The sequence below is a fragment of the Pogoniulus pusillus genome, chromosome 7 (assembly GCF_015220805.1).
Source record: "Pogoniulus pusillus isolate bPogPus1 chromosome 7, bPogPus1.pri, whole genome shotgun sequence".
NCBI classification, from domain to species: domain Eukaryota; kingdom Metazoa; phylum Chordata; class Aves; order Piciformes; family Lybiidae; genus Pogoniulus; species Pogoniulus pusillus.
In genome coordinates this window covers 6902700-6930151 of record NC_087270.1, presented here as the reverse complement: position 1 = coordinate 6930151, position 27452 = coordinate 6902700, and the positions used below count along the sequence as shown (strand labels likewise).

The 27452-nt window shown below is 41.4% G+C and overlaps 2 protein-coding genes across 2 annotated transcripts in view; both read left to right on the top strand.

The window, feature by feature from the left end:
- The first annotated feature begins 3204 nt into the window (after nt 1-3204).
- Nucleotides 3205-9674, top strand: LOC135176644 (zinc finger protein 208-like). Its single transcript, XM_064145788.1, has 3 exons — nt 3205-3321; nt 3496-4095; nt 4966-9674. The coding sequence occupies exons 1-3, from the start codon at nt 3243-3245 to the stop codon at nt 7593-7595; spliced, it is 3309 nt and encodes a 1102-aa protein (XP_064001858.1). The 5' UTR covers nt 3205-3242; the 3' UTR covers nt 7596-9674.
- A 2742-nt stretch (nt 9675-12416) lies between these two features.
- Nucleotides 12417-27452, top strand: part of CDC5L (cell division cycle 5 like) — a 34517-nt gene continuing 19481 nt past the window's right edge. The window contains exons 1-11 of the mRNA XM_064145787.1: nt 12417-12554; nt 14751-14854; nt 15730-15891; nt 16670-16797; nt 17651-17750; nt 17959-18177; nt 19178-19322; nt 19423-19611; nt 20818-20966; nt 23798-23960; nt 25763-25927. Of these exons, the coding sequence (XP_064001857.1) occupies nt 12510-12554; nt 14751-14854; nt 15730-15891; nt 16670-16797; nt 17651-17750; nt 17959-18177; nt 19178-19322; nt 19423-19611; nt 20818-20966; nt 23798-23960; nt 25763-25927 (1569 nt within the window). The 5' untranslated portion in view covers nt 12417-12509. The remainder of the gene's footprint in view (nt 12555-14750; nt 14855-15729; nt 15892-16669; nt 16798-17650; nt 17751-17958; nt 18178-19177; nt 19323-19422; nt 19612-20817; nt 20967-23797; nt 23961-25762; nt 25928-27452) is intronic.

Below are 27452 nucleotides of genomic sequence, written 5' to 3'. Positions count from 1 at the left end.
AAAATAGGTTTGAAGTTTCATTTTGAAATGAAATTTCCTGTGTGCATATATATATGTGTGTGTTCACAGAACTTTAAGGCAACGCTTTCTAAATGGGCAGGGAAGCTTTTAAACTTATGATTTACTAATGCTGAGAATGAAAATACACCATGAAACTTTGACATTTGTCACAAAATGGAAATGCTGAGTTTCAGACAGCTCAAGAAAATCTGACAAAGCCTTGCAGAGATGAAATGTAGAACAAGTCTAGCACAACCAAAACCATAAACTGACTCCACAAGGGGACATGTGAGTATGACTGCCAGTCTTTGTGTTGGTTTGTTTCATTTCCATCAGATGTTTCTTGGATGATAGTCTAGGCACACCAACATAAAGCTTCTCACGAAACTACCCAAAACATAATAGAGTATTTGCATGTTTGAAAAGTGCTATTCACAAACACAGCTTCTAACTTGGCACTTAACCTCTAAATATTGGTGATTGTCAGCAGCTATTAAAAACAAGACTAACAATGGCTATTTCCATAATAGCTGTATTTTGAAATCTTGGAGCACTTTGTGAACTTAGCAGACCTAACTGAGAGGTATGAACGCATTTAATCTGCTAAGGAATGCACTTCCCTCTGGGACAAGATCTGGACTTCTGTTCTTAAATTCTGTACATTTTCCTGCCAGGAAAAATGGAATGATTTCTTTTTTAATGAGTGGCAACAAGCAGGACTTCTCTTTTGCACTAGAGAGATGGTATAATAATTTGAAGTACTGCAGTATCTGGCAAAGGAACCTATGCAAGGAGACAGCATGGGCTGCAGAATTATCAGTGCAGCAAACAACATTAACTACCTTCTGTGTTCCCATTGACACAGGACTGAGCTGGCATCTGGGACACCGGGACTATGTTCCCTTTTTCTGTTTAGGCAAGAGAGTCCTTTGTGTTTTGTTTTCACTAACAAGCCATAGGGTGAGAGGAAATGGCATCGAATTGCACCAGGGGAAGTTCAGATTGGGTCTTAGAAGAAATTTCCTCACTGAAAAGTATATGAACCACTGGAATAGGCTCCCCAGGGAACTGGTCAAATCTCCATCCCTAAAGGTGTTTATAAGATGCAGAGATGTGGTGCTAAAGGATATGGTGTACCACCAGACTTCATAGTGTTAGTGGTTGGACTCAAGGGTCTTTTCCAACCAAAACTATTCTATGGTTCTCCATCTATGAAATGAAAAATCTCCTTTGTAGCATCTGTGAGAACCCTGTTAATAGAAAAAGGGTTTGGTTTGTTTCTGAGTAAAGCACAGAGACTGCAAATAACTTTAGCTTGGGAGAAGTCTCTTGGTGTGAACTTTGCTGCTTCTGGAATAAGTTGCTAAATGCAGGCACAGCAAATGAGTAAGGCACAGAGACTCCAGATAACTTTAAGCTTGGGAGAAGTCTGTCAGTGTGAACTTTGCTGCTTCTGGAATAGATGCTAAATGCAGGCACAGCAAATGAGTAAGGCACAGAGACTCCAGGTAACTTTAAGCTTGGGAAAAGTCTCTTGGTGTGAACTTCGCTGCTTCTGGAATAGGTGCTAAATGCAGGCACAGCAAATGAGTAAGGCACAGAGACTCCAGGTAACTTTAGCTTGGGAGAAGTCTCTTGGTGTGAACTTTGCTGTTTCTGGAATAGGTGCTAAATGCAGGCACAGCAAATGAGTAAGGCACAGAGACTCCAGGTAACTTTAAGCTTGGGAGAAGTCTCTTGGTGTGAACTTTGCTGCTTCTGGAATAGGTGCTAAATGCAGGCACAGCAAAAGGCCCTATGGAAAAACACCAAGTGCTGACTGTCTGCCAGGGAAACAATGAAGTGTCTTCCTATAGCTTGGCACACGCTGGTCCCTGGGAAAGCCCAAGCTAGTTGCTTAGGACAGTTGAGAGAAATCATGCATGCCAAGAAAGTTTCATCCTAGCCCTTTTCCTTGATAAGCACCTTAAATTCAGCACTTATGATCTGCATTTTTCAGATGTGGGTCTCATCTGTGCTTAATTATAACACAGCCATCACAAATATAATGCCTTTTGACTGGTAAGTCACCCTAGTAATCAACCTACTCTAATGAGAAGTCCATACCACTCAGTGGAAGCCTCAATCATTTCTAACACGCTGTGTAACTATCACTTATGCAAGACACAATGATAGGGAAAAAGGAGTATGTTGTACTTGCATTAATGGAATTCACTTGAAGCCAGAGTTGGTACTCTGCAATACGCAGGGGAAAATCAGTGCTGGGAAAGAACTTTTTTATCACAAAAATGCCCCTCATGTTTTTCCATTATTAGAAGTATAACCTACATGAGAGGGAGTAACAAGAAGCAGTGTGTAAGCATTTGACCTTCCTTCCCACAGCTTCAGGATGCCTCCCACGGGGGAGGAAATATAATGGCATATCTGGTTAAGGGGGAAAATAAGGCGTAATATATTTAGCGACTGGGCTGTACTTGCCTAGATTATGCTCATGTGCAGGTGTGTGGCCTATGCTTAAGACTATGTAAATGGAGACAGGACGAACAATGAAGGCCTCTGGTGGATTCACATTGAATCGTGTGGGGTCTGTCACTCCTCACGGCACCTCAACTCTTTTAGGACGGAATAAGGCAGGAGACCACTGGAAACAGCCGACCGCAAAACGACCGAGCGAGCACAGCAACGACACGACCCGGGCACAGCCTGCGCCCGCCAGAGCTTCCTCGGCTCGAAGGCGGCGCCCGCGCCGCGCCTCGCCTCGCCCTGCCCCGCCCGCCGGGGCGCGGCGTAACCGGCAGCGCCAGGCGCCGCCCCGCCCGCCGGGGCGCGGCGTAACCGGCAGCGCCAGGCGCCGCCCCGCCCGCCGGGGCGCGGCGTAACCGGCAGCGCCAGGCGCCGCCCCGCCCGCCGGGGCGCGGCGTAACCGGCAGCGCCAGGCGCCGCCCCTCCCGCCGGGGCGCGGCGTAACCGGCAGCGCCAGGCGCCGCCCCTCCCGCCGGGGCGCGGCGTAACCGGCAGCGCCAGGCGCCGCCCCTCCCGCCGGGGCGCGGCGTAACCGGCAGCGCCAGGCGCCGCCCCTCCCGCCGGGGCGCGGCGTAACCGGCAGCGCCAGGCGCCGCCCCTCCCGCCGGGGCGCGGCGTAACCGGCAGCGCCAGGCGCCGCCCCCGCGCGCACGCGCGACCGCTGCAGACGTCTGCCTGCGTCCGCGGGTGGGTCGCTGCGGGCTCTCAGCAACAGGGGGATGCCGGGGGAGCAGGAGATGCCGGGGAAGCGGGGGCTGCCGGAGGAGCAGGGGTTGTTGGAGCCGGTGGACGATAGCGGTAAGTGCGCGTTTTTCAGGAGAGCGGAGCGTGAGAGGCACGAGTGAATGGCGGAGCCGGAGGGGAAGCGGCGGCAATGGCGGGCGGGACTTGCGCATGTGCCATGGGCACCGCTGGGGAGCCGCAAGTAGGTATCACGGAGCTAGCACTAAAAGACCATTTTCCCCTCCTCAGAGTCGGATGTCTTTGAAATTGATCTCCCGATCACTGTGTTTGTGCTGAGCGATGATGATTTTCTCCAAGATGACACCGAGGAGCAAGCGGCCTCGGTTCCCGAAGCGAAGCAGGACGGTGAACAAGAGCTTAACGCATGTGGCGATGGGACACCTTTAAATGGCAGTAACGGTTTAAGCACTTGGGTAGTAAGCAAGGCTGCTTCAAATAAGGATAATGGCATGAAATGCTCTGAAGAAACGTGTGCTGCTGAGAGTGTGTGTAACAGCACAAAAACATCTTTGAGGGATTCGTGTGATGCAGGCACAGATAAATACAGTGAGGACTACGACTTGCCTACATTCTGTGAAACAGAGCTTACAGAGGTAAATGAAGCCGGTGACCGAGAAGACTGTGATGGTGGGGTCCAGAAGATTCCTCCTCTCTCTGCTCTTCACGAAGGTGGGGATGAGACTGTCAAGACAAGCAGACAGCTGACATTGGCAGCGATGCACAGGCACGAAGAGGAACTTGTTGGTGTTGCGAGTGTTCCTTCTGATAGCAGCCAAGAGAAACAACCCGAAATCCACGAGGAGATAGAGACAAATGTTGAAATGGAAGGTAAGCTTATACAATTGTATATTAGTAAGACTAGTGCAAGGCTTAAGAAATCTGATAAATCACAAGTTTTATGAAGTGTGTGGGAAAGTGTATAGGAAGAATGGCAAACATTTATTTTACAGTAAGCATTTCAACATAGATTAAAATCCTGCGCAGCAGAAAGAGAATATTGGCTGGAGTATGATTACTCCTTTCTCAGACTCCTGTGGGAAATAGTGAAGCTGCAATAAATGGTTACTGTTTGATTCTCCTGCAGTCTGCAAAAGGGCAGCCTCTCATTAGGGGAAAGAATATGAAAATAAAAATGTCAGGGTGAGGTGGGTTTTTTTTCAATCCCTATTAGTGGCATTAGAGAGAAGAAGTCTCCAAATATTAGAGGCATAATTTAGGTTTAAAAGCTGCTGTTCCTTGTAGCAGATGGAAGTTATTCGGGAGGAAAGCCACAGAGAAGTACCAAGAATACTTTCCTTTCTAAGAGAATACAACAGAAGGAGTATCATACTTGTAGGGATGGAACCTAGCAAAGTTTGTTGACAGTACTTTCATAGGAATTCTGACATAAAGCTCTTTCATTAAAACTAGGGAATGCAGTGTTGTCTTAGGAAATGCAGAAGTTTGAGTGAATAGAGGAAAATGAAAGAAAGAGACTCCTAACTCATATTTCTTCTCTTAAAATTGTATTTAAATGTTGGGGGGAACAGAGATGGATGACATGGAGAGAGACATTAGGGAAGAAGTGGAGATAGGAAAGCATTAAGGAAGCAAAAGGAGTGGAGAGCAGTTGTTAGTCTGGGATTATTACTATTAATTAATCATGAACGTGGGTGATTGTGTGAAATGTCATTCATGTGATTTTTTATGCCCCTTTAGGTCCTGATTCTTCAAAGAATGGAGATCAAGAAGTTAAAAAGAGGAGCAAATTTGAAGATGAAAGTCTGAGTTCTCTTTTGGAACATGGCTTGAAAGAGGAATCAGAAGAATCAGAATGCACATATTGTTCAGCTTCACTTCTTAGTGGATGTTCTTCAGAAGAATTGCTGAAAAATGTAGGGAAAACAGAGGTAAATGCTTCCACTTCTGCTGAACCAAAGATTCCTGGAGAGCATATGTACAAGACATTAACACCATTTCCTAGAAAAAGATACTGGCAACGAAAAGCTGATGCAAGCGCCACAGAATACCAAAGTCAGCAAGGGTTAGCATGGCTAAGTAATGGTTTGACCATAAAACCTCTTTCTAAAGCTGCTTCTTCTATGAAAAAGCCCGAAAGACTGAAGTGCAGGTTTTGTAGCTTGATGTATAAAAGTAGTGCACATCTCAAGAAACATATTTATTCAGCTCATAAAAATAAGAAAATACATAAATGCCGCTTTTGCAAGAGAACCTTTTTCTTTTCTGTCAACCTTAAGAATCACCTTAAATTTCATAAGAAAATAAGTAAGTTGCAAAAGGCAAGAAAAAACAGAATAAACGCAAGAAAACTGATGGAGAGAAGAGCTGAAGAAAGGAAGTATGAGGCTAAGAAAAAAGAAAGTAAATATGATAAATTTTTCATCAAAATGGAAAGGGACTTTACACCTCTGGGTGTGCCTGTTAGTTTTTCCTGCAAAAATTGTTTCTTTGCTTCATCAAGTCCTAGGACTTTTATTCATCACATGAAGGGTCATAAAGAGAGACCACCTTACCAGTGTCCTCAGTGTGATTATTCCTGCCTTAGCTTATCCTATCTGTTAAATCACATGTACTGGCATGCTGGGTACAAGCTGTACCAGTGCAGGTTTTGCACCTTTTTCTCACTGTATTTTGCAAGCATGGTAAGGCATAGCTACACCCACACAGGGGCTAAACCCTATTCCTGTGAGGTCTGTGAGTCAGCATTCACGAGCACCACTGGGTTAAAGAGACACATGAGATTGCATGCAAGTGAGGAAACAAGCCAAGGGCAGCAAGTGGACTTCATAAATGGGAGAAAAGCAGCCCAGAAACCTCCGAAGCATTATACATGCGGTGAATGTAACATAGTATTTTACAGCAGAGGGCATTTTGGCTTTCATAAGAAATTTCATGATCAGTGTAAGACTACTGCTAATGGTTATGTGAGCCAGAGCAATGAGTGTGAAAATGAAATATGTGGAGTTGACAGCAGTTTGCAGGACCACGCTCCTCTGTCTCTTTGTGGTAAAGAAAATGGTTGTTTTACTGGAGAAGTACTGGCTTCAGAGCTAGACTTGGGGAAGGCAGGTGAAGTGTGGGACAATAAAAACTGTTCTGAAAAGAAATTCCCTGCAAACAGCCATAAAAGCAAGATCTTACCTCTTACTGGGAATAGATCAGAAGGTCCCCTGAATTCTTACGAAGTGGACACTTTACCCTGCAGAAAGGAACCTCTCATTAACTCCAGGGACTTGCATTCTCAAGTTCAAGATGATAATGCATATCAGAGATGTATGGAAAACCTAAGTGATACACAGCCTTCTAATTTGTCTGGATTTAAAACGTACAAGTGCCAACACTGCAATTATGCTACTGTTATTCATAGCAACTTTAAGCTGCACCTGGAAATGCACACCAATGAAAGACCATTTGTATGTAAACAATGCAATGAGGCATTTAAAACATCCAAGCTTTTGGAGAAACACAGCCTCATTCATGTGAGGAGTGAGTGTGAGTTTTACCATTGCCTCTATGTAGACAGCCATTTAGAGAATCTTGAACTGCACCCTGAAATGCATGGTGGCACGTATTCAGAAGGAGATTTTGATTCCTTTGAAGGGTCAAGCAGTGTCCATTCGTTGCTTGATTCAGGTGTCTCTGGAGCGCAACCAGATGTCCAGAGGGTCAAAGAAACTGATCTGCTAGTAGGTCAACCCCGATTCTATCAATGTGCAGAGTGTGAGTACACTACATACACTTTAAGCAACCTTGAACTACATATCAGAACTCACACAGGTGAGAAACCTTACAGCTGCAGTGTTTGTCAGAAGAAGTTCCGTACTTCCAGTCACCTGAGAAGACACAGAGTCACACATTCTAATATAGAGCATCTGAAGTGCAGGAACTGTGACTATTCAACAAATAAGTGGCTGTCCTTGAAACAGCATCTGGCTTCACACTCTTGTGGGGAAAGCTCATCTGCTGTCTCTCTCTACCAACCACAAAATCAGCTACCTTTCAAAATATATGTGTGTGAAGAGTGTGGCTATTCCACAGCCCACAATGGAAACTTGAAGCTACACTTGAGAATTCACACAGGGGAGAAGCCCTTCAAGTGTGGTCAGTGTTCTGTTGCTTTCCGCACATCCAGCCACCTGAAGCGCCACTTACTGACTCATTTAAAGCTGCACTGCAGAAGGTGTAAATTTTCTACACTGGATAAGCAGTCATTCCAAATGCATGCAAAAACACACATTAAAAAATACAAGTGTGGGAAGTGTAATGTCACACTGTCTACCAAGAAACTTCTGGAAAAGCATAAGCAGCAACATAAGCTTGAAGTATAAGCCTGGGATTTGTGAGTTGTCACTTCTTTCTGGAGAGGTTTGCATGTCCTTAATTCGTTCATTGGTTTACATTCCACTGTAGTCCCCAGAACAATGGATGGAAATGCACCCAGCATTTTGATACGGAGTAAAACTTGATTTATTGTTCATCAGTTTAACCACTTAGTCTGCAGCGCTTACTTGTTAAAAAAGCAATGAAAAAAATCTCTTAAGCAATGTTTAAAGTGAGGGAAAGAGGTTATTAAGAAGGGATATATGTTTTATTGTGTAGTAGTAGCATTGCATTTTGAAACTGTCAATGTGTTTGGAGGCTAAATGTTGCCTCCCATCTGCTGAAAGTCACATGCCCTAATCCCAGGATCTTCTGCAATGCTTGCAAGAGAAGGAAGAAAAGCTCGCAGAGTTACAGAAACAAAGAGTTGTGCCATCACTGGATAGTTAGGAAAATGTTTTCTGTGTGTATATACATGAAAGATTTATTAGGTAGTTGTCTTGTCTGATTTTTTTTTTTTAATAGTTTGACAGAAATAGTTATTCCTAAGGAGGTACTTTATGATGCTAAGAATCTGAATCTTTGCTCTTATGTAAATGTGTAATGTTAATTTAGTATGAAATGCTGTATCTTTTTTCATGCTGATAGTTAACTGTTGTTTCTCCACGTAGAAAATAGTTTATTTTTCAAAGAGCTTCTGTTAATTTAACCATTTGCTGATATATTGGAAATCCTACTTAATTACACCGACAACCTTAGCAGTATCTTGAACTGCAAAATTAATTGTGTTGAAGAGGTTTACTATGCATCTAAAATGCAATGCATAAGGTCCTCTTGTACCAGTTAAGCAGTTGCTACCTGTTAGAGTGGAAACAGATGGATGCTTTTTCCACTTTATATTCAACTCTAGACAAATCTTCTCTGAGTTTTACAGAGTTACAAATTCCTCTGTGGATGTCACTCTCCTATGCTCAATGGTATGGTTAGCAGGACTGTTGCCCTTTTGTGTAAAAAGATCATTGCAATGGGCTATTGCTAATTGTCCCCTGATGTTGGTTCAGTCCATGAAACAGCAGAGTAAACCTGTAGCTAAGTTTAGAGAATGTAAACATGAAACTACTGGCACCTTCTGCTGCTCTCTTTATTAATATGGATAACGTCTTGCAGAGGCTTTGTAGTAGCAGGAGACAGGTGGTGGAGTCTCATGCTCTTTGGAGATACTCAAAAGCCAGATGTACATGGTCCTGGGCAAGCAGCTTTAGGTGTCTCTGCTTGAGAAGAAGGTTGGACCAGATGATATCCTAAAAGGCCCACAAGCATTCGGTGATTTGGAATGCAATTTTCCAAGAGTGGATTGAAACTCATGAATAGATGCATGTATGTAAGGCCAGATCAGTAAAGGTACTTAAGCCATCTAGTTCTTTGTAACTGCAGTGAAATCAGAAAATACCTGACACTCTACTGTGGTGGTTACAGTCCTTTCTACTGTGAGATGGGATGTCACCATTTGTCAATGAGATCTTAAAATGATTGATCTGACTACTTGATAAGAGTTGTGAGAAAGAATGTTACCCTAATGGGAATAAAGAAAAGCATTTCTGGGAAACACTAACGCTGTTGTACAAGCATGGAGGAACTTGCATTACTGTACCATTCTGAACAATTATTTGAAGAAAAAATCAGGCATAAAGAGGAAACAAAAAGTAGTGAAGAGAATTCTGAACCTGTATACCAGGTGAGACTAGGAAAGCTAAATCTGATGGAGAATAATTGTTTAGAAGTATAGTGTACAGTGATCTAGAAGGGAGGGTAAATTCATTAAAGTTAAATGTTTGTCAACAGTCCAAGTTTCTTTTAGTTATGAGTAAGAACAGCAGAAGGCATTTTCAGATAGAGCTCAGTTAGTTTGTAAGATTGCTGTGCTGTAATGAAAATAAAGTGTTTCCTGACTGGAGATTCCACTCTGTTCTTCCTGTACTGCACTAATCTTCACGTTTGGGGAATGGAATTGATTCTCAGTCAGCCAAGTCACAGACGTTTCAATATAAAGACACATTTGTTTCAAAATAAAAACAATCTGTTCTTGGTGGTTTGTTTTGGGGTTATTTTGTTGGTTTGGGGTTTGTTTTGTTTTGTTTTGCTAGCTCTTTCCTATTTTTTATTTTTCCAGTTTTGAAGGAAAAAAAGTCTTTATACTATGTTTTTTTTAAATTTCAACCCAAAAAAAATGTTCTTTTCTTTACAAACACATCTTGAATTTAGACAGAACAGTAAAATGTAATGAAAAACAGTAAAATGTAATGAAAACTCAACACTACTGACTGACACTATAATTTTGCATCAAAAGTGTCCTTTTCTGTGATGTTTTGAGATTCCATTAATTTTTCAAATTTATTCCTAAATTCCTCTGCAAAATGTTTATACTGAATAGATTCTTCCTGAATAAGAATCATCTTCTTGTATGTCATTTCTTCACTCATAGTTTTCTGGTGGAGCTCATCCTGCAATTTTTTAAATTTGTTACTTAGCTCTTGTATATGGTTGTGTTGTAGTTCTATCTTCTGCTTGCTTAGTCTCTTCTTCAGTTAGATCATTAATCTGAATAGTCAGATTTTTCACTTGTTGGGCAGTGGTCAGGCTGGAAACACTCTGTTTATCACATCTGTGTTTATATTTGCTGGCTAAAGCTTTTGTTTTTGCTAGATCAGCTTCCAGGCTTTTGATTTGACATACAAATTTTTGCTCCATTGTTTTTTGGTTGTGCAATTGTTCATTTGTTTTACATAGCTGCTCTCTCAAACTATCTGCTAAGTTTTTTAATGTATCATTTTCCTTCTGGATGTTTTGCTTTTCGGGAGTCATCTTCTGTCATGAATAGAATAGAATAGAATAGAATAGAATAGAATAGAATAGAATAGAATAGAATAGAATCAACCAACCAGGTTGGAAGAGACCTCCAAGATCATCTAGTCTAACCTATCACCCAGCCCTAACCAATCAACTAGACCATGGCACTAAGTGCCTCATCCAGTCTTTTCTTGAAGACCCCCAGAGACGGTGCCTCCACCACCTCCCTGGGCAGCCCATTCCAATGGGAAATCACTCTCTCTGTGAAGAACTTCTTCCTAATATCCAGCCTATACCTACCCTGGCACAACTTGAGACTGTGTCCCCTTGTTCTATTGCTGGTTGCCTGGGAGAAGAGGCCACTCCCCACCTGGCTGCAATGCCCCTTCAGGTAGTTGTAGACAGTAATAAGATCACCCCTGAGCCTCCTCTTCTCCAGGCTAAACACCCCCAGCTCCCTCAACCTCTCCTCATAGGGTTTGTGCTCCAGGCCCCTCACCAGCTTTGTTGCCCTTCTCTGGACATGTTCCAGCACCTCAACATCTCTCTTGAATTGAGGGGCCCAGAACTGGACACAGCACTCAAGGTGTGGCCTGACCAGTGCTGAGTACAGGGGCAGAATAACCTCCCTTGTCCTACTGGCCACACTGTTCCTGATGCAGGCCAGGATGCCATTGACTCTCTTGGCCACCTGGGCACACTGCTGGCTCATCTTCAGCCTACTATCTATCAGTACCCCCAGGTCCCTTTCCTCCTGGCTGCTCTCAGCCACTCAGTCCCCAGCCTATAGCGCTGCTTGGGGTTGTTGTGGCCAAAGTGCAGAACCCTGCACTTGGCCTTGTTCAATCTCATCCCATTGGCCTCTGCCCACCCATCCAGCCTGTCCAGGTCCCTCTGAAGACAGAGACAAAGAAACCTCCTACCTGAGGGGTGGTTGTGGCCAGGAGGAGGTTGCTCTCTTCTCTCAGGTGGCCAGCACCAGAACAAGAGGACACAGCCTCAGGCTGTGCCAGGGGAAATTTAGGCTGGAGGTGAGGAGAAAGTTCTTCACTGAGAGAGTCATTGGACACTGGAATGGGCTGCCCGGGGAGGTGGTGGAGTCGCCGTCCCTGGAGCTGTTCAAGGGCAGGATTGGACGTGGCACTTGGTGCCATGGTCTGGCCTTGAGCTCTGTGGTAAAGGGTTGGACTTGATGATCTGTGAGGTCTTTTCCAACCCTGATGATACTGTGATACTGTGAAAGTGCTGAGTACTTCAGCCTTTTCCTCATCCTTGGCTGGTGTGTTCTGCCCTGAATCCAACAAAGCACAGAGATTCTCTTCACTCCTCCTTTTAATGTTGAACATTCTTGTAGAAGGATTCCCTGTTCTCTTTAACATCTGAAGCCAAATTATTTTCCAGTTGGGCCTCAACCCTTCTAACTTTCTCCATGCGTAGTCTCGTAACAATCTTGTCGTCTTCCTGAGCGACCTACACTTTCTTCCAACCACGGACTGTCGTCCGTAAGCAGCGACTAAACCCGGCAAGTCAGCCAGGTGAAGCAGACTGCGCTGCAATGTGGCTAGCTACCAACCAGATTTACCTACACCTGAAGTACAACAGGGCTTTTTAAACTGCGCTGTACGTTGCTGTAGGCCACTCCCTCCGTTCCCATCGTATCTACAGTGAATGCACGTTCTTCTACCCCAGACACTCTGCGAAGGGAACACTGGTGAAATGTGATTTTCCTCTGCTGACCCTTTCCTTCCCCGTTTGTGCCCGCTGGGGCATTGGACAGAACCTGACGGGCGCTGAGCTCATCCCGCGCCGTGCGCACCGCCCGCCCGCAGGTGGCGCGAGCGCACAGCGCCGTCGGCGGAGGCTCTGCGCAGCAGGGTCCGCGCCCCGTCCGCGGGTGGTGCCGCTCGCCCTCCGCCGCGGCGACTACCGTCTCCCCCGTGCGCCTGCGCAGGGAGCGCGCCTTTACCCCTCCGTGCGCCTGCGCGGGGTCTCGGTCAGCCCCCTCTGAGGCGAGCGCCGTTTCCTGCTCCTTGCCGGTTTTTTTGCGCAGGACTTTCAGCCTCTTCACCGCCAAAATGCCGCGGATTATGATTAAGGGCGGTGTGTGGCGGAACACCGAGGTAGGACTCTGGTGGCTTTTACGCCCTGTTCTTTCAAGAGCGAGGGCCTCAGCGGCTGAAGTGGGGAGATGTCTTGTCTACTGCGCAAGCACTGGTGGCAGGATCTTTGTGCGCATGTGCGGGAGGTTCATACGGTGTCTTATAGTGGGGGTGTTTTGTAACAGTGTGTGGCGGAATTGGGGGTTATCTGTGCCTTCTGTAGCCGGGGATGTAGGTTAGGCGTCTGCAGGCCGTTGTGGCTCTAGTGGGCTTGATTCCTCAGTATTCTGGGCTGTCTTCCTCGCCTCCTGCCCCACGGGGCAGAGGTCAAGTCAGTGTTTTCTACGAAGGCAGCGTGCTGGGGGCAGGAAGCTCAGCAATGCGTGTGTCCAGTCCCTGATTCCTGGAGAAACCCTCCCCATAGGAACTGGAAGGGATGCATGGGACATGTGATCTTCAGAGGTGTCCTGTTTGCAGCGTGGAATGTGTCTTTTACTGCATAGGCAAGGCCCTCATTGTACCAGAGAGATGGAATCTCTTGAGTTAGAAGACATTTCCAAATGTAGAAACAGTGAAGATGGATCTGGGTTCTTCATCTGCGAGCCAAAGCGTTATGAACAGAGAAATCTGTGTTTTGTTCAAAAAAAGTAGAACCCCCACCCCTGCTCGTTTTCCCTGTCACCTGTTTACAGGACTACACGTGATTGTGAAAAGCAAAACAATATGAGAAATCAAGGATGTTAGCTTATTTAAAGTGAGAGGATGTACGGTGGCGCTGTGTGAAATCCTGAATTCGGTCACTCTATGCTCTGGAGATCCAGAAAACAGTGGGGAAAAACAGCAGGAGATAAATGTACTTTGTGCTGAGCGTGCTGTTAACCACTTGAGCCATCTCAGTGATGTGCCAGGAGGCAGCTGGATTGGAGGTCAGCAGAAGATAAGAACCACTGTGTACTTACTCTGTTGTTGTGGTCTCCCATAACTAACTGATTTTGGTGACCTTTAAGAGAAGCAGCAGCAGGTTAAATAGACTGTTGTTTTACCCATTTTTATGTACTGGAGATGTGAAAGTTCTTGGTGGATTTTCTTTTTTAAAATTCACATTTTGATTTTACACACAACGTAAAAATGATGGAAAGTGCAACCAGTTCTTCTCAGGTCATTAGTAAAATGACCAATTATTTAAAAATCTTGTTTATATTCTCAGTGTAGTTGCTGCATGCCATGAAACATCAAGTAAATAAATAATAGTTTTAGAAACCAAACAGCAAAACCAGGGGATTTGTTATTTGTATTTAAGTGTAAGTAACATGTATTATGTCATCAGCAGCTGAAGCCAGAGCTCATCATCATCTTAGAGTTAAAGATGCTGTGTGGTCTGAGAGATGTTTGTGCCAGACAGAGTATGACTGACATCTGCACAGTACAGCTAAACAGATTCTAAACCAAACCACCTGTCTTTACTGAATACAGAAGAGGAACATCTATGATTCACAAGGCTGCAAGAGTAGCTTTGATGTATTAAAGTACAACTTTCTGACCTGTGAGGAAGTGAAGATGTCTGGGGGAAGGGGAGAGACGAATTGATGGATGGGTGGATTGACAGACAACTGTTAGGACTTCTATCTTTTGATCAAATCTCAGTGCATGCTTCAGTGTGCACTCCCAACAACCTGACTCCCAAGCTGAATCCCTGACAGTTCTATTTTATTTCCTCAGAAGTTCATGAGCTTTGGGACCAGGACTTCTGGATGTTACATTTTAAGCATTAAAGTGATTTATTTAAAGAGCTACGTGCAAAGGAGAAAATGACTTAATGTTCCTTTATGATACTTTTTTTTTTTAAACAACATATTCCACTGATGGGTAAATACTTCATTTGCATTAAATTATGTTGCTGCCGTTCAAGGAAGACATGCAGAACCATCACAAACTGTGCATTAGAGAGCAATGAAAGTAACTGCTTTGTAAATTCTTTTGTTTCTATGAAGTTTGGCACAATAATCCAAATGTGTCTTTTCCACATCTTGATTTCATCCTCAGATAAGGTGCAGTCCTCCTTCATCTTCAAAATTAAGTAATGGAAAAGCAGCAACAGTGCTGTGTTGTTTCCCCTGGATTAGCCTGTTAGATGAAATCCACCATCATCCTCTGCGTGACCTCAAACTTTGTGTTTTGCAAGTTCTTGTGATCCATAACAGTATTTTTTTTTCCAAGGATGAGATTCTGAAAGCAGCTGTGATGAAATATGGCAAAAACCAGTGGTCCCGTATTGCTTCTTTGTTACATAGAAAATCAGCCAAGCAGTGCAAAGCCAGATGGTAAGTGAGAAGTGTGATGTTTGTGAATGAGATTCATGACTAGTGGTAATTTAGAAATCGCCACAGATTAGTTTATGTCCACAGAGGGCTAGTAGTTTCAGATGGCTTGATTTCTGCTATTATAGGTATTTCAAATTCTTGTTGCTTGAAAGTAATTGAACAAAAGTGGTCAGATGTTCATTTTGCCAGTAACTGCAGTGCTAGCAAGTGCAAGATCACTTAAAACTCAGTACGTGCTTTTTTTCTCCAGTGTTACACACTTTGAGCCAAGGAGTGTTACTAAGGAGACAAAACTGTAAGATACTGCTGTCTCTTACAGATAATCTTCTAATTTTTCAAAATGAGAATTTGGCTTCAGGATTAATGCTTAGAAATTGTGGATTATAGAATTTCATTTTATATAAAGATATAGCTTGAAACTAATGTAAATGCATTCAGTACAAATCTGTTTGAGAATCACTTAGTCTCTTGAATACTGAACCTGCATATCTTTATTAGAATACTTCTGTAAGAAAGGAGTGGTACTGGCACAGTTAAATATTAGTAAGGTAACTGTTCAAGGATCCAGAGCAGGCTCACTGTTTGCAGCACCTTTGGCTGTTGTGTACTTTTTTTTTCTGGATTAATTTTGTGACTTTGCCAGAAAAGAGATGGGTCAAGGAAGAAGAGGCAATATCTCTATGATAAGTGGTAGATAAATAATACACCTTAAAACTCAAATCTATGTCATAAAAATAGACTGGAATAACGTAATTTTGTACAGAGAAAATCTTGCATGAAATTTGTGTGACAAGATGTTGGGTAAACACTGTTCTGAACTAATTCCAGACAAATTAATTCATAGCTTGGATCTTCATTTTTCCACTTTGTAACAGGTATGAATGGCTTGACCCAAGCATCAAAAAGACAGAGTGGTCACGAGAAGAAGAGGAGAAACTGTTGCACCTGGCCAAGCTCATGCCAACCCAGTGGAGAACCATTGCCCCAATCATTGGGAGAACGGCTGCACAATGTTTGGAGCACTATGAATTTCTGCTGTGAGTTACTGTTCTGTTAGGGGTGCCCAGTAGTAAAATCTGTAGCACTTGCTGTACAGCTGTGTCGTTTCCTTCTGTGGTGGTGAAGTGCAGTGGTTTTGAGGGAGACCAAGTCATTTTGTCAGCAAATCCAGAACTGTCTTCAGTCAGTGTGTCTACCTTGAAAGAAGAAGCTTCTAGAACCTGTAGAGTAGACTTGAATAAAGATAGATGTATATTTTCTTGCTTCTGGTTGTTTTGAGTCAAGATTGATTTCAGGTTTATTTTAGTGTTATTTGACTGATTAGCACAAGTGAGTGTATTAGAGAAAGACAAGCACAGAAACATAAAGCACCAGTTGTTAACTGAATATGCAGTTATCATTTCTCTATGCTTCAGAGGGTTTCTTTAGGCCAGGAGAAGGAAAAGTAAGTTTTCCTTTGTGAGCTTTCTTAATTCTGTTATGATTAAGTATAAAAGCGTAGTGGGAAACACTTGATTGTTCATTTTGTCACACTACCTGATTTTTTTTCCTTATTGTTAAAGATTACCTGAGAAGAGTTCTCTTAGCTTTGTCAATATTATATCTCATGGTTGTCAGGTAATGGAGTGTTTGGCTTCTTTCTGGTGTCTAGTTAAAGATAGTGTAACTGTACCATGTTCATGAACCTTTTCTGCAGGTACTTTGTTACAAGATTACCTTTTTTTGATCAGTTTTTGGGGATGTTTAAAGGATGGTTATTATGAGCCTGGAGGAAAACAAGAGCCAGTTGTGAAATGCACATAATGCATTTTTCAGGGACAAAGCTGCTCAGAGAGACAATGAGGAAGAAACTGCTGATGATCCTCGGAAACTTAAACCTGGAGAAATTGATCCAAATCCAGAAACCAAGCCAGCTAGACCAGATCCTATTGACATGGATGAAGGTAAGATAGGAATTTGTTTACTGTTTTTTACAGAAACTTTGTCCCTTTAGTTTTTTCCTTTTACACAGCCTCTGTACCCGGGTTGCTTTTGTCTTTGTTTTTTTTCTTTACTCTTCGCCTCCCTGATCGTTTTTTCATACACATTTGGTCTTATATCTGTATGTGAAAAGTCAGTTATTCTTTCCCATTTTTCCTTTTCTTGTTGTTTCCTGTCTTCTAACATGGCTTCATTGTCTCTTACCACAACTGACTGTTCTTTGCTTTGATAACTGGTCTGCTTGCTTTCATTTATATTTCTGTATCATCATATTTTCCCATTAGCTCATACCTCCTAGAAGAGTCTATGGTGAGGCATAGGAGGACTATGTGACTTTTTTCCTTGCACACAGCAATGCTATGAATCAAAAATGAACATTGCTAGAACTCTGTGAACGGACCAGTGGTGGTTTTGAGCAGTCACAGGTTCACAAATACAGTATTGTTGGACCTGAATATAAATGGAATGTATAAGTTCTTTAATAGAGTAATGTCAGATGAAGAAGGTGTAAATGAAATAATAATTTCCTGAGTGTGGTCAGTTTCCCTCTGTGTAAATATTTTGATTTACTGTAGATGTCAGTTGAATTGTTTTCAACATTAGACTTTTTTCTGAAAGTCTTCATTTCATCTGGCCAAGGATTTAGAAAATATATTGGAACAGCTTGGAGAAAACTAGTTTAGTGATCATGCAGAATGCCTGTGAAAACATATATTAATTTATCTTTAAAAGCTTGCTGTCTGATCTTAATGTCACTTTTTCCCTTACTTCCATCTTAAGTGCAGATTCACTGCTGTATCTGTATGTCTATTGTAGATGAACTTGAAATGCTGTCTGAAGCTAGAGCTCGTCTGGCTAATACACAAGGAAAGAAGGCCAAAAGAAAGGCAAGAGAGAAGCAGCTGGAAGAAGCTAGGTAAACTGCTTTTGTTGACTCTGGAGCATTTACAATACATAAATTCAGGCACAGCCTTAAGTTTGAATCTGATATTTTGATAAGGCTGCACATACTCAGACAACAATAATGCTGTCTCAGCAGCAGCGTATTTTAGTACCAGAATTTGGGATACAGGAGCCTCCTGTAGGTATGCACTTGAAGTGATGTAATATTCCTGTTTCTTTAGACGTCTTGCTGCTCTCCAGAAAAGGCGAGAACTGCGGGCTGCTGGAATTGAGATCCAGAAGAAAAGAAAGAAGAAGAGAGGCGTGGATTATAATGCAGAAATTCCCTTTGAAAAGAGGCCTGCCCCTGGTTTTTATGATACCTCAGAGGAAAACTACCAGTCCTTGGATGCGGATTTTAGGAAGCTGCGTCAGCAAGACCTGGATGGAGAATTAAGATCGTAAGTGTGTGTTACACTAAGGTGGAAGAGTATATTTGAAAACCTCCCTTGGAAATGTCTGAAATGCAACACAGACAGGAATTGTATTTCTGTGGTGCAGATAGTAGTGCTTTCAGTGTCCTATTTTTTTTTATGTTTCCAGAAGTTAATTTTCTTTTTGAGAATAAATTCCTCATGCATATTCTTGCTCTTTAAATGGCAATCTTGACTTTTTTGTGGTTGATTTTCTTCTTGCAATAGATTTGCTTGTGTATTTGCAGTCCTTTCTCCAAGTAATATCTTTATTAAGAATATTTACAGGAGTAGAGTTTTCTTCTTGAAGTATTACCTTTGGAATTATTCTTAAATAAAATCTGCTTTAAATGCTTAATTTTTTACCCTTTCCCCAAAAAATCCCAAAACACACAGATGAGAAGTTACATGCTCATCTTTATCACAAGCAGTATGGTAGATACTTAATTGTTAAGCTGAATATCCCACTACTTCTGCCAACTGCTATTTACTGAGAGAATAGTCCCAATACTACATATTCTTTTACAGCTCTTAGTTCCAGGGATCTGGCAGGAGTTTCATATGAAGCTTATGATTTTACAGGCTGACTCTGTTTCTGTTTGAAGAAAATACCATTTTTATTAAATATTGAAGAGAAATTGCTTTCCATGTCCTGCAGCTGCTGGAGGAAAAGGAATTGTTTGCATCCCCTGGTTCTTACTATTTAAATTCTAGAACTGACTTTTTTTTTCCTTGCTCTTGTTGATTGTAGCTGAAACAACCACCTTTTGCCTAATTCCATAATTTAGAGGCATTCCAGTGCCTTGTAGGTTCTGCTGCAAGGTCTGCAGACCAAATGTAATCACTTGTGCACCACAAGGTGCTTCATAATGCTTTATTTCTGCATATTCAGCTTTTGATTAAGGTACAGGATTTTTGCATTTTTCTTGCTTTATTTTGTAGCTGTTCTCTGTGTTCTAAAATTATTTTCTCTTACCCATAATGACAGTGAAAGGGAAGGAAGAGAGCGCAAGAAAGACAAACAGCATATGAAACGGAAAAAAGAATCAGACTTGCCCTCAGCTATTCTACAGACCAGTGGAGTGTCAGAATTTACCAAAAAAAGAAGTAAACTAGTTCTTCCTGCTCCTCAGGTATGCTGTTCATTGACCAGTAAACAACTTTTCTGTTTTGTCAAGTGGATCTCATGGTTGTGTTTTATCTTAATATGTCTTGCAATTCTCTCTTTTAAAGATATCTGATTCAGAACTTGAGGAAGTTGTGAAAGTGGGCCAGGCAAGTGAAATTGCACGCCAGACTGCTGAAGAATCTGGAATTACAAATTCAGCTTCCAGCACTCTTCTATCTGAATATAGTGTGACCAACAGCAGCATAGCGCTAAGGACTCCCAAAACTCCAGCTGCACAAGACAGGATTCTGCAGGTAGAGTATAAATGTACAGAACAAGCTTTTGCTTTTACTGCAGTGATCAACCAAACAGGTGTAAGTGCCACAGAAAGATTATGTGCAGTTACTGTAGTTTGGGCTGACACATGATCTCCAGGACACACTGAAAGATGTAGAAGCAGATCCACTTCTGTCTGATCTGTGCTCAACATAGAATCATAGAATCAACCAGGTTGGAAGAGACCTCCAAGATCATCCAGTCCAACCTATAACAAACACTTTGATACTGTCATTTGGGTTTTTTTTTAATGTGTTATATTGTGTGCACCTTAACATTAAGCATTCTCCTGATGTCTTACATAATTTCTGCATATCCTGGATACCTGTTTGTGTTGAAGATGTACATGGTTTTCATGTCCTTAGAACAGTGTCATGTTGTTTCCTACTTTGCTGTTAAGCTTTTATTTCACTTAAGTAATTAACTACAGTAATGCAAGAATATTTTCTTGTCAGTCTCTTTGCTGAAAACCACTTAAGACAGAGAGCAAAGCCTACCTTTGCAACTTCGAAATTCCATCTGTATTTTACCCTGTGTTTCAGCAGTTTCATGATAGGAAGAAAGAGAATTTCTGACTACAGATCATGACTTAAGTCTCAGTGCAGTGCTTTCAGGAACGGTCAGATCCATCTTCAGATGGACTACTCTGATATCACATGTGTGGTATATTATACATACACACAGTTCTGTAGATGGATTACTAGTGTGCCGTGAATATCTGCTGCTATGTGCAGTAGTTTCACTATCTCAGTTCGTTTTCAGAGTGCCTAAATTTTCACTGTAAAAAGGAGAAATAGAATAAGGAGATGTTCTTAAAAACTCTTAATTGAGTTTTAGAGTAAAAATCTGAATAGTGAACATATATTTTGGAACATTGTCTTTGAAGTGCAATTCAGGTAATGCTTCATTGAGTTTTGGAGTGCAAATGTGCTGTTGCCTCTGAAAATCAGGATCCTTAGGATCATTTGAGTCTTGAGTTACTGCTAAATCTTGCAGACTTAGGGAATCTGGCAAAGTGAAGGAATCTGAAACATGAAGTAATTTCTGCAACTCCAGTTTATAGTGTATTTTACTGGGAATGGAGGTTAAAGTCCTTTTCAGTGGAACAGTGGGATTTGTAAATGTGTGGGTGTTTAAAGGTAAGAAGTGACTGTGGAAGTCTGTTTGTGTTGTCTGTTACACAGGAAGCCCAGAATTTGATGGCTCTCACAAATGTCGATACCCCCCTGAAAGGAGGTCTCAACACTCCCTTGCATGAAAGTGACTTTTCAGGAGTAACACCACAGAAACAGGTTGTTCAGACTCCAAATACTGTGCTTTCCACACCATTCAGGTAAAGCAGACTTTTCTAACGGGTACATTGCTGGGTAGGTATCTCCTGGAGGTAAAGCAGTTTACAGTGTGTGAAATAGTAGGTGATGGTCAGGGCTTTGAAACAAATCTGAACTTGCTTTTGTGTCAAGCCCTTGATGTACAGCTTTCTCCTTCTCCTGTGTCTTTGTCCGTATTTTACAGCAGATAGCTCACTGGAGCTTTGGCCTAAAATGAGGTCTCCTGTGGTCAGCAGCAATAACAAATATTCTGATGTAATACAGAAATACAGGCAGTAGAATGGAGCATCATTCTGTATGTGGATCCTAGCTTTTTGAAAGTATTGCCACTGGGCTGAAGGTGTGGAATTTTTGAAAAGCTAGAGCAAATGTTTTGTAGGCCATATATATACACAAATAAATTATTTCTGGTATTGCCAGTCTAAATAGCAAGGAATTGCTGGTTTAACTCTTCATTTTTAAAGTAAGTCTTAGTTTTTTTAACTTTTACTCTTGCTGGTTCTGAATAAATACCTATCTCACAAAAGCCAGATACCATACAACTAAAAAACATCACACGTATGTTTTGCGTGTCAATCTCTTAGGTACTAATTTTACTTGTATCATCCTAGTAGGAAAAGCAGGATGAAATAAAAAGGACTTTTATAGTACCTTTTCAAAAGCAGCTTTCTTTTGTTGTTCAAAAGCTGTGTGCAAAAGCCCTGCTCATTTAATTGGATTTGGGCAAGTGAATCCTTTTCTGGAGATCTCTTGGCATTGCTGTGGTGCAGAATGAATATAGAATTTGTCCTAGACTGATCTGTCTGTCCGTTAAGGTGATTTGGGTTTAAAAATGTGAAAACATTCTAATCTTGTAGTTTGGTTGACTTGATTTTTTTGTTTCGTTAGTGATTTTTTTTTTTCAGGTTCTGAAGTTCAGACTTAAACATGTAATTATTTTACTTATGTATCAACTTGGCTTGCTTGATCAGAGAGGAAAAATAAACCATTAAGTGGTTAAAAATTAAAAGAGAAGCCATAGCTTTGTAAGGAAGCAGCATAGCAAAGCAGAGCTATCAGATTTAGGTGAAAAGTGCAAATATTTAAATTAAGTACAGATTTTTTTTTCCTATGATGCTATGAAATTTGTAATATTTTGGTGCAGGATTTTTATGGAATTAATTTTTTTTCTTTTTTTTGTTTTTTTGTTTTTTTTTTTTTATTTGTTTTAGTTTTTTTCACATCCTACTTAGAGAATTTTCTTAAAAGTTTTAAGCTGAAAATTTTAATAGGAGTTAAACATGGCATGGATCTGAGAGTAGAGAAAAACTCTCATGTGGAACTTGTTTCTTCTGGAACGTCAGCATAAACATTTTCTGTTAGTGTGATCAACAAAATAAATATCCTATGAAAGGTCAAGTTGGATGGGACTCTGAGCAGCCTGATCTAAAAATGTCCCTGCTCGCAGCAGGGTGATTGGACTAGATGACCTTTGAAGTTTCCTTCCAACCCCAACCATTCTGTGATTCTATGAAATAGTAATTTGAAATCATAAAAGCTAATTTTGCTGTTGTTTGTGGGTGTTGTCCTGCAAATGTTATTGTTTATATTTGTTAGTTTGAGTAACAATTCAGGAAAATCTGTGAACAACCTTAAGCAGGAGGATGAGTATCATCTGTCTCTGTCAGACATGCCCAGTAGAGAAGACACTGTTATGTCCCTTAGAAGAGGACAAGTAGCATGTGTCAGGCCATGCTATATACAGTTGTGTTTGATCAGTATTATGATGTCTTACTGTCGCTAGAGAACTACAGTAACTAGTGGTGGAAATGATAATACGACATCACCTTGTGTAGTCTTTTTCTGCCAAGGCTCTTCCTTAGGGAACTGAATCTCAGCATAGTGGGGACTGGAAAGGGACCTCTGGGTATCATGTAGTCCAATCCCTTTTGCTAAAGCAGAGTCACCAAGAGGAGGTTGTGCAGTCATGTATCCAGATGGGTTTGGAATCTCTCCTGATGAGATTGCACAGCCTCTGTGGGCAGCCTGTTCCAAGTGCTCTGACACCCTGGACTGTTGGAAAATTTCCTTAAGTGCAGATGAATACCATAATGTAAGCATCTTTCTAAGAACCTGTCCTCTTCCTGAACTTTTCTCAAAGAAAATGTTTAACAATGTTTTGTTGGTTTATTATTACCATCACTGTGTACACTGTTTTTAGCTTGCAACAGAAAACTTATGACTGTCTCTGCGATTGTGATATCCAAGACAGTGTCTGCATGCCTTTTGCATAGTAGATTATTGGCATAAAGAAAAACAGTCTAGAGGAGAACCAACCGAGGCCCACAAAATCTAAGACTTCATCCATTTTGCTCTACTTTAGGTGCTCAAAAATAGTCAATATAATGCAATTACTTCTGCAATACTTAGTGAAAGCGAAGATTCATTCAGTTGTTAGATGAGACAGTTGTTAAGCCAGACGAGTTGAAAGTGAATGGCTTGCCACAGGTGGCAGGTAAAGGAGAGCTTGCAATTAAATCCTAATTACTGTATCCCATAATATGTTTGGCTGGGTGACCGAATCATCTCTCAAAAGTATCAGTGGGAGTTTGTGTGGATGTACTTCCTGAAACTTTTCTTAACATACTAGTTGCCTAGGCAGGTTGGGTTGACAGGTTGAAGTTGTATTTTTGGGAAGGATTCATCTAATTGTATGTTACAAGTTTGCTGCCTACCAAGAAAAAGCAAGTCTGATTTTCTTAATGTCAATTATGTAACTTTTTTCCATATTCAGACTTTTGGAAGTAGAGCTCTTTAGAAGGAAATGAAATTATTATATCCACACTCTCCCTAGAACACCTTCTCATGGATCAGAAGGCTTAACCCCTCGTGGAGGACTAACTCCTAAACCCGTGGTTGGTACAACTCCTGGTAGAACTCCATTGCGTGATAAACTGAACATCAACCCTGAAGAGGGAATGGCAGATTACAGTGACCCATCTTATGCAAAACAAATGGTAAGAAGTGCTTAAGAAGTGGCTATCAGCACTCTATTCATTTACAGGACTTTTAATTCTCATCTTCTGAACAGCAATTTACATTATAATAACAGTAGGTATTATTTCTACTGTACTTGCCATTTGACTAAAAGTCAAATCTTTCCACTTAGAGTGACATTCTGTGTACTCAGTAAAGGCATTCAAAAGCTATTTGTCAAAGACAAAGTTAAGTTTCTACTTGTGGATTTGAAGCCAAGCAGGAAATATATCTCAAGCAAAGATTAGTTTTTCTTGCAATCTTGTGCAACCCTCAAATCCTTCATCATCTTGGTTTTCCAATTTACATACAGGACCTTTTAATCAGACTGTAGTGTTGACAACATTGAGCTAAAGGAGTTTAACTTTTGCCATTAGAAACTTGGTTTTGAAGTGTCCAGTAGTCTGAGTCCCACCCAGACACTTCTATCACCTTTGGCAGGAGATATTTTCATTCTTAGAGACTCAACCAAATGTTCCCAGCTAATTAGATGTGCTATGTAGGGGCATATACCTAGCAGGTAGCACCTTGGAAATTCCTTTTGATGTGGTTGATTCTGCAGCCCTAACTGTTGCTTTGGATATCTCCCACTGACATTTTTCTTTCTGGGCTAGGTAAGGATATTCCACTTGAAGTCTTTTGGTGTGTTCTTGTGAAAATAACTCTTCAAGATCACGATTTCAGAAATTTTCCTAACTTGAAGGACAAGATTTATTTGATGTCTGTGTACTTTGGTTCTGTCTCAGCCATTTTATTGCAATCTCACCTTTTTGTGCTAGCAGGAAGACTGAGGCTTCAGTTTCTTGGTGGACTCTGCTGATTTCCAGATCTGGTGCTGTTTGTTTGTGTAGTGCTGTGCCACAATCTCCAAATTTATGAGCAACTGCAAGGAGAAAAGTTCCAGTTAGACTTGCAGGCACCCCTGTGTCCACTGTCAGTGTAGGCACCTTTTTAGATGTTCTCAATTTCTTGAAAGGAGAAAAGTTCCAGTTAGACTTGCAGGCACCCCTGTGTCCACTGTCAGTGTAGGCATCTTTTTAGATGTTCTCAATTTCTTGAAAGGTATCTGTGTGAATCGCTCCTGTTGTACTGAGACTCCTATTTGAGTGGGTCCAGTGACTGGACTGAGGAAAGGCTTAAGAGAGTTGGAGTTCTTCAGATTAGAGAAGAAAAGGTTTTGGAAGGACTTTATCGTGGCCTTTCCATATTTAAAGGAAGGCTGTTGGAAAGATGAGGACAATCAGGGTAGTGAAACTATGGACCAAACTATCCAGAGAGGTGGTAGTAGCCCCATCCATGTAAACATTCCAGGTCAGGTTGAATGGGGCTCCGAGCAATCTCATTGTTTAACATGTCCTTGCCTATTGAAGAGAGTTGGACTAGGTGATCTGCAATGGTCCCTACCCACCCAAACTATCCTTGATTCTACTGGGGGGTGTTGATGCCATGCTGTTTTTTTATGAGCGTGTGTTTCAACCTGATTGAAGATTTAATTTGCTACCTTTTAAAGCTGTCCCTAGTTTGTCAGTGTCAGAGAGTTTGTGCTTCACAGTGTCTGAACTCGGGTGGTGGTCTGTAAGCCAGCCTGCATTAGTAATGTGCCTGTTTTGTCAGACTTAAGAGGTTTTGTTTCTGCTGGTGGTGTAGCAGGTGAGGATGGCCAGAGGATACTAGTTGTGTGTTGTTCATCACATCTGTTAATGTAACTGGAGTCTGATTGTGTAACACCTTTGTGCATGAGTCCAGAACGTGCATGAACAGCATCTTGGTATTATTTCAACAGGAGAAAGAGTCCCGTGAGCACCTGCGCCTTGGCCTTATGGCCCTTCCTGCTCCAAAGAACGACTTTGAGATTGTTTTACCTGAAAATGCAGAAAAAGAACTTGAGGAACATGAAGTAGATGAAACCTTTGTAGAAGATGCTGCTGATATAGATGCCCGCAAGCAGGTAGGTGTGTGTGATGTAAGCAGTATTTTTTGTTTAAAATTGAAGTATTTTCCTTTTATGGTTCCTATAGTTTCATCCCTATCTGTGGAAATGTTACACCTTCTTCAGGATAACAAAGGAATATGTGCCTGTTTTTTGTGCTGCCACCAGAGTGTGCGTGCACAGAGGTTAAGTCTGTTTTCTCTGTGAATCCTTCTCTTAATTTGTTCATGTATCACATAATTTTCTCTGAGGAAACCTGCATGAGTGTGTCTGTTCTACCTTCTGCCTTGTCCCTTAAAAGGTAAAAATATAATTAAAAGTATTTTTTGACAGAAGCACATCTTTGGTTTTTTAAACATGTGAGAAGTGTGAGGGTTTTTTAAGTTTCAGGCTATTTTCTCAAAGTTAAGAGCTACTGTTTGTGAAAGGTATATACACCTCTCTTAACAAATCCAGGCAAACGGGTAGCACGCAGATAAAAATCTGCTATGCAGTAAATTGCTCCCTTTTGTATGCCTTCTACCACAAGATTACCCAGACAGCCAAGTTGTTAATAGGTCCCTGAGTATTTTGTTTTATTTTAGAATCAAGGAAGGCCAGATAAAGTCCTGGCTTAAATTCTATTAGTTAAATAGCCATACTGGCCACTAATTAGAGACACTTCCAATTTGTCTGTTTATAAGAACAGTCTCTTTTCTATTTCTTCCTTATCCTAATTTTGTGATGCAAATGCCTTTTTGTTGCCTACCTTCAAATGGTGGGATTTTATTTGAGTTCAGAGGAGTTTTTGCCAGTGTCTCTCTTTGACAATTGAAGAAAATATTTTTTAAAAATCCTATACTCTGATATCTTCTCATATGAAGAATTTAATTCCACAATATCCTATTTAATTCCACAATATCGTATAACTTGATATCTGAGAATCTGATTCATGGTGTCCCATTTAGGAAGGAACACGTTTATCTGTATCTGCTTATCTTGTGCATACACATCCTAATGGAATATGTGTAGAATAGAGAGAAGGATTTAACTTGTAACATCATAGAAGAGAATAGCATCCTGCCTATCAAATGATGCTGTGCTATGGCTGGGATTAGAATATTGGATCTTTGTCATTATTCCTGAAAGTGGAATGTGAAGAGATTATGTCATGTTTTGACACATGTTTGCAAGTATTGTTTTAGTAAATAAGTTACTTTATGTCATTAAAGAAGACAAAATGAGTCCTGGCTGCAAACTTAAGAGTCTGTCTTTTCCTGTTGGATTTTATATCTGGAGAATTAGAGCAATTGTCAAACTTAGTGTGTAGAAAATTTAAAGCATGAAGTCTACTGAGATGGGGGCTGCAGGATAGTGTTGGCCCTGAAAATGACTATTTTAGGATCTCTCTTAGTCTGCTGTGCGCTTCCTGTTTACCTTAGAAGCATCACATTATTTGGCTCTGTCTTCGTAACATGAAGTCTGTAACGTATCTTTTCTGCAGTAATTGATTAGTTTTTATATCATGTACATTTCTGTATGTTACATTTGGCTCGTTTGTCTA

What these genes read in the sequence shown, in the direction of transcription:
- LOC135176644 (XM_064145788.1), top strand. Translation starts at nt 3,243, where the DNA reads ATGCCGGGGGAGCAGGAGATGCCGGGGAAGCGGGGGCTGCCGGAGGAG. An exon ending in GGAGCCGGTGGACGATAGCG is followed by an intron (nt 3,322 to 3,495) that starts GTAAGTGCGCGT and finishes TCCCCTCCTCAG; the next exon opens with AGTCGGATGTCTTTGAAATT. An exon ending in GACAAATGTTGAAATGGAAG is followed by an intron (nt 4,096 to 4,965) that starts GTAAGCTTATAC and finishes ATGCCCCTTTAG; the next exon opens with GTCCTGATTCTTCAAAGAAT.